The sequence below is a fragment of the Globicephala melas genome, chromosome 10 (genome assembly GCF_963455315.2).
Source record: "Globicephala melas chromosome 10, mGloMel1.2, whole genome shotgun sequence".
In the NCBI taxonomy this organism is placed as follows: domain Eukaryota; kingdom Metazoa; phylum Chordata; class Mammalia; order Artiodactyla; family Delphinidae; genus Globicephala; species Globicephala melas.
The window spans coordinates 25,226,447-25,235,907 of NC_083323.1; the positions used below are offsets into that span (position 1 = coordinate 25,226,447).

Here is a 9,461-nt window from a genome sequence, read left to right on the forward strand (position 1 = left end):
AATGCTTTTTAAAAATATTTAGAGATGTGTCTTCTAAAAATCCATTTAAATGCGTAAGAACTAGTTCTTATATAGTTCTTATTCTACAAAGAACTTTCTTTTAGTAACAAGTGCTGTATCCAAGGAATGTCAGGAGGTTACATAAGACTTAATTTATGCAATAATATATGACTTTCAATGTATACCTGCAGCATGTAACAACTACTGAGTTGAAGTGTGTGGTTTTCTTTTGATTTTAACCAGTCTTATGGGTTTTTATCTGAAATTTTAACACATATTTTAGATTTTTTTGTTCTGCAATGGGAAATAAAAGGATGCATATAAAGAAAAATTTGACAATTTACTGAGCCAAATCATTTATCTACAGAACCATTTTTTGGTTCCCTCTTTTAATCTGAATATTCAATATTTCACAAACACCCACCGTTTTCCTCTTTTTTATGTAATGCTTAGAAGTGTTCTACGGACAAATAAACTTGGGGAATGCTGTTTTAGGTTCCTCCAAAGAGGGAACGTTTAGAATTTGAAATCAAAAATGACCTTAGAGGTCATCTAATTTAGTTTCACACTCAAATCCAGGAATCCTCTAACACCCCTGACGGATGGCACTAAGTGCCTTACAGCGGAGGCAATCACTATTCCCAAGCTAAAATACATTCACTTGGGGAGAACTGTAACTGTTAGAAAGCTCTTCCAACACTAATTCCCTGTTACTTTCATCTGTTAGTTCTACTTAACTCTTTGCAGTTAAAAAAAATTTACTTTTCATTTCTACTGCTTCCTTCCTCTCTGTGATGAGAAACCACTTTAAGGGATGCGGTTCTTAACACTTTCACTCATATTCATCAACCTTGTCAGTGATCCTTTTAAGTTGGTACTAGAATTGACTTCTATTAATAGTTCAAATAAGGTACAATTAGTATAATACACTGTTGATTCTAAAAATCCTACTGCTACTGAAAGGTTAAGATTCCTAGCTTTTTGGTTCTCACTGTATAAGCACTCAAAATCCTTAGGATTCTATCACCTTATACTAACTTTATATATGCTTATTTAAATTTCAGCTTGTTAATATTAGCCTATTGTCTCAGTTTTCTTTTGAAACCTTGATTTCTGTCAACCAAAGTATTATCATCCTCAGCTTTATATTTCATCTACAAATCTAATAAAGATGCCTTTTATATTGTCTACAAATTATTAAGACAAAATAGTTAAAGGACTCAAGAAGTTCATTAGAGAAAAAATAAAGAATTTGTCATTGAAATAAGTTGAAGCCTAGCCTTTACCACTTATTAGCTGTGACTTGGACAAATGTCTAAATGTGCCAAGCCTCAGTTTCCTCATCTACAAAATGAGGAACTAGATGAAATCCTGGATAACGTTTGAAACTTATAACGTACTATGTCCAAGTTATTATCTAAAACTATGAATAATTATAAATATCTGTATTGCAGTTATTGTTAACTATCACTTACAATTCTCTCACTTTATAGATGAGGAAAATGAGGGCAGTAAACTGCCCCTGATTACAGTATTTGGTTTATTTCATAAGTGATTTATGACAGCCTACACAAATAAGAGACATTCAAAGCAAATCAGAGAGCAAAAATCAAAACACAGAAAGAACCTAAAATAGAACCTGAAATAAGGCCAATACAAAACCAGATTTGGCTCTAAATCCTCTAGTAGCCAATATCAAAAAAAAAAAAAAAAAAAAAAGGCTAGGTTATTTGCATAGTTCATGGTGCTTCTGCAATAAAACACATTAACTACTCAGGAAAAGCACAATTATTCTTGATACTAAGACCAGAAAAAAAAAGGTCTCTCAAGACTGCTCATAAAGAAATATAATGAACACTAAGTTCAACAACATCCTCAGAGGAGGCACAACAAAGGCTGATGGCATCATAATAAAACATCTGTCAGTGGAAGAATTCTACCAAGGGCAAATACAAAGCAGCCTCTTAATGCTCCTCCCTGCTTATTTACCTTCATTAGGAAGCAATTTTAGAGTATTTGGAGAAATAGATCTTTCTCAAGCCAATCTCAGGTAATACGTCTCACAAGCATACTATGAACAATTTTTGAATGGAAGGAACATGACATCATAATACCTGGAGATTCCTGGAATGCAAGTAATCTGTGCTCATTAAATACAGATTATGCTAGGGGCAGAACTGACATCCTGAGTAGAAGGATCTAACCAGGATAGATGCCTGACTAGAAAGAAGGCTATTCCATCTCCACCTAGAGACATATCAGGGGAATGGCTGGCAGAGCCAATAGCTTTCTTAAAAAATAATTTAAGTATTTCAACCCAGAGATAAAAATGAAAGTCAAACCCTCAATATTCTCATTCATAAAATTTCAGCCTAAAGATTTTAAAGGAAGGTTTAGCCAGACACTCAATGGACCCCAATAACCAAAGGGCATCCAAGATTAGAACTTGTTCTGATTCTCAACCCAAACTTTATTCCCCTTAGTCTATATACAGTCTCCTTAGTCTATGCTATACAGTCTCCCCTTAGTCTCCCTAAGAGCTTCAGGTCTATGAAGATGTTTGGTTATATCGTTTATAGAAATAAAATACAAGTAGGATCATATATTAAGTGAATCTGAAATACTACAATACATGTTATTAATAAAAATTCACCATACACACAAATTTTAAATAATGGGACTCCTCATTAAATATTCACCAAGAATCTCGTAATATCAAAACTGGCAGGTGAACTGCAAACTATGTTTATCCTATTACCACTTGGTGGCATTACTTTAGTCATCACTGACAAAACTATTTGAATTATTCAAATTTTAAATTATAAAGTTTTTAGGAACTCATCCCTAACATGCAGTAAAATACAACAAATTTATTATTAACATCCCCTGGCTGAATACAGCTAAAGAAAATAACAAGACTGTTAAACCAAAGTACTTGCCAAATAGCTGTGAGTTTCACTAAATTCTACCTCCATTAAGCCTATATTTATTTCCCTAACATATACCAGGATCTTAAGCAACTTCAAATCTACTCTTCAAACCTGCTGGTTAATAAACCACTTCTAATTTGGCAAGTAGGATTAACTAAAGACACTAACGTCCTCTCTTCTTCTTCTTCTTTTTCTTCTTCTTTCCAGTTGCTGCATCTCCATCACCATCTCCATCTAAGAAAAGACATGTCAAGTTCACTTAAGCCTTATAAGCAGAGGGACGAAACAAGCACAAGCAGACAAGTACACAAACACACAGTGCATCTTAAATAGCATAAGACAAAGCTGACCCAATACTCTTCGAATTTTGTATACTGTTAGCTTTAAGTATCAGAATTTGACTTGTGCAATCAAAAGCACTAGTAAACTTTACTTTGACTTACTCTACTAAAAGAATTGAGATATTTTTAAGAATAAAACATGTATTAAATAACATCTTTTTTTTAAGGAAAGAAAAATAACTAGTGTTACTGAAATACCTGTAATAATGACTATATGACTTCATCTGAAATAATAATAGTTTATATATGCTTTGCAGTTAAACACCTGTATTTCATGACCTCATGTGATCCTAAAGCAACCCTATGAGGTACCAAGGAATGTTTAAGGACATGCCCAAGATAATCCTAACAGATAAATAGCAAAATTGAACCAAGAATATCACCTGATTCCTAACCCAGTGAGAGGTAAATGGGGTCTCATATTTTAAAATATCTTTTCCTGGGACTTCCCTGGTGGTCCAGTGGTAAAGAATCCGCCTTCCAGTGCAGGGGACGCAGGTTCGATCCCTGGTTGGGGAACTAAGATCCCACGTGCCGCGGGGCAACTAAACCCGTGCGCCACAACTAGAGAGAAGCCCACACGCCCACACGCTGCAACGAAGGGCCCATGCGCCACAATGAAAGATCCTGCATGCCTCAAAGAAAGAAGATCCCGTGTGCCGCAACTAAGACCAGTCGCAGCCAATATAAATAAATAAATAAAATATCTTTTCCTGCAAAGTTGTTATTAGAGAAAAAGAGTTCTCCTTCTTTCTGGATCAAATTGTATACAAAAAAATTTCTACTTCTCCTAGGTTCATAGTTTTCAGATTTTCAAAAGAACCTGATGACCAAAAATAAGAACTATTTTAAAAAAACAGCTGGCAAAAGAATATACAAAATAGCCATGATCTGCCTGTCCGTTTTCATAACAACTCTGCTTGAAGCTCAATGACCATACACTTAAACTTTGAGAAAAAATAAAGAATACGATTATGACCAAGATTAAACAGTGAGTTAAAATATTTTAAATAAAGGTATCAAAAATAGACATAAGTGTCTGAATTTCTAAAAATGTTGCTCAATAAATTTCAACAATCATTTCTGAAGTATGCTAATCTACCCACAAATAACTAAAATAACTAAGAGCAAATAACTAGGATATTCACTAAGCTTATTTTGGTAATCATTTTATGATGTATCTAAGTCAAATCATTATGCTGTATACATTAAACTCACACAGAACTGTATACCAGTTATATCTCAATAAAACCGGAAGGAAACGAATGAATAAACAAACGAAAGACGGGAAAAAAACTGCTCAAAAGCTCCCTCAATGAATTGTCTTATAATGAGGCCAGTTTGCACTGTTCACTACACTTTGTCCTGCCCCAAAATGGTCTCTTTTGTTTGGTTTTAAGTCCCATTCCTTCCAATGAGCTTTCCATCAGCATTCAGCCCACAATTCCACCTCCAAATTTCAATAAATTTTATTGCAGATACCAGTATATCTTTCCAACTCTATATTTTGTCTCTCCACAATAATCAGTTTTCCTTTAGAAAAAAGATATTGAAATATTAGCTTTCCATCCTCTCAAAGACTTCTCACAACAGTTTATTTTATTTTTTTTGCGGTACGCAGGCCTCTCACTGTTGTGGCCTCTCCCGTTACGGAGCACAGGCTCCAGATGCACAGGCTCAGCGGCCATGGCTCACTGGCCCAGCCGCTCTGCGGCATGTGGGATCTTCCCGGATTGGGGCACAAACCCGTGTCCCCTGCATCGGCAGGTGGACTCTCAACCACTGCACCACCAGGGAAGCCCACAACAGTTTAATAGTACTGGTTGATCCTGATTATCAAAATGAATTAGGAAAACAATGAACCCAAACTGGAGAAAACTAAATTCCTAAATATTTGATATTCCTAAAATCTTCTTTAGTACACTGAAGATTCCCATTCTGACAAGCAAAATTTCCTCCTTCAATGTCAAGAGATTCATATAACTTTGCAGAGGTGTAATGAAACAAGGCAGGCACTGTCTTCAAATTAGCACTGTGATTGATATTCTACACACAGTGGGTCAACAGCAACCTATTATATTACCTTGAATTTACAAATACCTTTCTTGTTAAGAGTTCAAAATATGTTTATAATCTGAAGCATAAACCAAGGCAGAATGGACAAGAGATTTGCTTAAGGAAAAGGAAAAGCTAACTATTCCCTTGAATCTGAAACCAAAGCAGGACCCTGTAGGGCCTTCTCAGGGACAGACCCCAAGTCTCCCACCTCTTCTGTAAAAAAGCTTTAGACTCTTAGGCTTTCCCTGAGTTCCAAAGAGCAAATTTAATCAGAGACATGAGAAAAATGCAAAAACAAAGGAAAACAATCAAACAAAACTAAATAATAATAGTTTGGCCATTAAAAACAAAGGACCTTTGGTTTTTCCTCAAGGGCTACAGATAATATCTTGAACCATATCCTTGAGTTGGTTTGCAGATACTAACCCCCCCAAACCAGGTGGAAAAAGTTAGCTGTATGCTGACCACCAGCACACAGACTCCAGATCAGTTGAAACCAGAAAACTATAACTGAGATTCCCAAAAAGTCACCCTGTTACTGCACAGCCAACCAATCAGAAGAATGTCCACAAGCTGATCAGGCACCTGGCAACCCTCACCTCTAATGTTGCCTTTAAAAACCCTTCTCTAAAAGCCTTCAGGTCTCTTGGGCATGAGCTGCCTATTCTCCTTGATTGGCATTTTGCAATAAACGCTGTACTTTCCTTTGCCGCAACCTGGTGTCCGGGTTTGGTAACAATTCTTGGCAGTTTTTTCCACTAAATTTGACTGTAAGCTCCTTGAAGGCAGAGAATTTATCCTTCTAAAGGAAAAACAACTGCTCTGCATTATCCTAACATGATAAAGTACAGCACGTATTTGTTGCTAAGGACTGGAAGGCATAAGCCCAAGCTGGCAGTTCTTGAGGCAGAACAGTAGATCATAGCAATAGATAATTAAGAATGGGGAAGCCCTATCTCCTCTTCTGCCAAAAGAGGCTGTAGAATAAAAATAGTTCTAACTAATCACTCCCTCCACTGTCTTACTGATAGCATCAATTCCTACAATTCCAAGAGTTGTTGTCTTTAAAGAAATCTTTGGCAAAAGCTCCAAAATACCACAAGGATCTGGGGTCAGGAAATTCATAATAGATTTGAGAAGCACTCCAACATGCTCCTTTGACAAAAAGGGAAGTACCTTTGATAGAGTAAAAGGAATAGACTTGGAATCAGGTGCTAGGTTTGAAACTCTGGCTCTGTTATTCTACACAAACTAGCTGTGTCACATTGGGCAAATCATATAACTATCATTTCCTGTTTGCTTGGTTTTTGTGAGGGTAAAATGAGAATGGATGAAAGTATCCTAAGATAGTGCCTAGTACATATTAGCTGTTCAATAAAAGTTAGTTAAATAAACAGGCATTCAATTTTATCTTATTAATACCCACTACTCGGCCTTTTGTTAAGTACATTTTTAAAGTTGAGATCTGTGTTATTTGAGCATTCAACATATCCAACTTTTAAAAGAGTTGCTAATAACTAAATACATTTTCCTTTTCATCTGTGACATTGAGGCTTTAACATCAGTTAAGTAAAACATCAGAGAATATTGGACTATATGGACAAATAAGCAACTTTGGTTAAAGAATGTCATATTTTCTTGCTTTCCTAACCACAAAAATCAAATTAACCATTTACCTTCATCGTCATCAACTCTTTCTTTCTCTTCCAATGCTTGTCTTTCCAACTGTCTTGCTACCTCATCAACCGAGGCTCCTAATTCTTTATCAGGTTCCTGTTGCTCTGCTGATCAAATACAATAACATAAATCAAATGTAATAAAGATCTTCCCACTAAAATATGTTCTAAGGATTCTAAAAAACATGTTAAGTCTTCCTGATAAATGTTCATAAAACAAAAGCAGAACATTACTTGAAGCAGAATAAAATTTATTTAACGAAAGAAAAATATTCCATATCTAAGTGGTACTGCCCATTCAACAAAATACTCATTACACATTCTCTGTGCTAGGAGTTAAACTGTAAGTTGTTCTCTACCCTTAAGTAGTTTTAACTTTTTTAAAGTATTTAACAATTAGACTACAACAAATAATTTATTAACCAAGCAAGGACTTAAGATGGGCCATAAATGCTGAAGGCCTTAGTAAGAGGATTTCTGTGGGGTCCTGGGGGCTTCAGGGGTTCAGGAAGAAAGAAACTGTCAAGCCGGGCTGGGTAAAATAAAAATAAGTAGGAAAAGACATTCCATTACTAAAAAAACAAACTTCTCCAACAGCTAAGCACAAGAGCAGGCCCTGCTGTAGAAGTGATAAGAATGTAGCTATATGAGTAATATGTATGCGTAAAAAGAGGTAGTATTACCATGTAGCACATAATGAAGTGACATGCTGGCTATGCAGAGAATTCATCCTGAGAGATAGAACTGTTAAAGATATATTAGGGTCAGTCTGCTAAACACCTTAAAAGGACAAACTGAAGAGTCTGGATTTCATCTGAAAGCCAGGAACTGCCACCAGACTATATCCTGGGATTCAATTTTGCTCTGGAAGCATCCTAGCCCCTACAGCTCTCCCTCTTCAACTCTCATCTAATCAAACTTCAAAAGGATACAGGTTAACCCTCTCTAACCTCTCTCAACTCCACTTTATCACTTCTGGCTTCTCCACTGTCCTCTCACTCTTTCTGTGGCTGATTTTAACAGTACAAATAACTCTTCCTAAAACCAAGGCCTTGATGCAACAAAAACACTGACTTCTCACAATCAAACAATTAAGTTTCTAACTCATAATATAATCCAACTGAAAACTTTCAGCTGTTTTCCTTGCCTTACCAGTAGATTTAGAAAAGCTCCATTCGGACCCACAGAATATCCTACCCAGACTGCCTACAAGTGGCATCATAATCCAGGCCTAAAAGCCCAAAAGCTTGACGATACTGTGGGATTAGGCAGGTGAAGAGTCGCACCACCACACATCCTGTTATTACTACTCAGTAACAAGAGCGCGTGGGCATTCACACACATACACACACACCCCAAAAGGGCTGCGCGCCACACAAATCTCTCCGTAAACTGGGATGGTGGGGGGAGGTGCTGCTGAGGCGCTAAGACTCGGTTACTCCACCCCCAACCCTCGACGAAAATATGTCCCACGTTGCTCCAGCAAGGAGGCGGCAGTATGGGTCAGAACCAGATTTTTGAGGAGGAGGCCAATCCGCGAGGAAGGTGAGAAGGCTGGGCCCTGGGCACGGCTTCAGGTCCGTCGCACCGTCTGCGTGGGAGCTAAGCGCCGGCAATGCAGGGGCTCCAGCCCAACGACCCCACAGAAACTGAGGCACCCTCTTCTCCACCCCTCCCCCACCAGGTCCCTAATACCACGCGAGGAGCCGCCTCTCCCCGGGGCTGGAAATCTGCAGCTCGGCCCGGACACACGTTCAGTCCTGGGAATCAGTCCAGGATTCTAAGTCCCTAGTCTCTGTCAGCCCCGCCGGGCCTGAGTCGAGCCGTTCGGCCATCCCGGCGGGGACTGGGAAGACATAAAAACTCCCTTTACCTGTGGCAGCTCCTTTACTCTTCTTCTTCTTCCGTCTTTTTTTCTTGGCCGCCTCCTCAGCCGTAAAGGCAGCTCCCTCCTCCCTGTCGTCTGGATCCAAGTCGCCATTCAGGTGGCTCCCGCAGGACGCTGCCTCCTCCACACCCGCCATGTTGCCCAAGAGAGCGCGAGGAACTAAGACAGGGCGGCGAGGGCCCGCTCCTTCTTCACCCACCTACACCAGCGACGCCGGAAGCTGCTCTCGATGGTAGGGGCGCGGGGAATGCTGGGACGGTGGAGGACTCGACTGTGAGGATTTCACGTGGAGCTGGGCCGGGCTCGTCTCAGGCGGGCGTGGCCGAGGAGGTCGGGAAAACCGCGCGAAATCTGACCACACCCTCGTCCCGCGCCTCGGGTAAACCTGCCTGCTAGGGTCAAGTTGAATTCCCGTGCCTGCCCTATGGACAGGCGCTGCCCGCGCGCGGGAGAGGGGCCTCTCGACTGGAATCGGAAAGTTTTATATTCGTGGTTTTATACAGCGCACCGGAAGCGAGGAGAGGGGCGAAAAAATGCCTTCACGTGTACACACTTCTTTTTTATGACT

The 9,461-nt window shown here is 39.1% G+C and overlaps 1 protein-coding gene across 2 annotated transcripts in view; it reads right to left on the minus strand.

Moving 5' to 3' along the window:
• METAP2 (methionyl aminopeptidase 2) overlaps positions 1–9,107 on the minus strand; it is a 32,386-nt gene extending 23,279 nt beyond the window's left edge. The window contains exons 1-3 of one of the 2 annotated variants that reach the window (XM_030856352.3): positions 8,879–9,107; positions 7,006–7,110; positions 3,099–3,164 (exon numbers count right to left, since the gene is read on the minus strand). In XM_030856352.3, coding sequence (XP_030712212.1) covers positions 3,099–3,164; positions 7,006–7,110; positions 8,879–9,029 — 322 coding nt within the window. In that variant the 5' untranslated portion in view covers positions 9,030–9,107. Of the gene's footprint in view, positions 1–3,098; positions 3,165–7,005; positions 7,114–8,878 lie in introns of both variants that reach the window. The other variant, XM_030856351.3, reaches the window with a different exon arrangement.
• Positions 9,108–9,461: the final 354 nt, after the last annotated feature.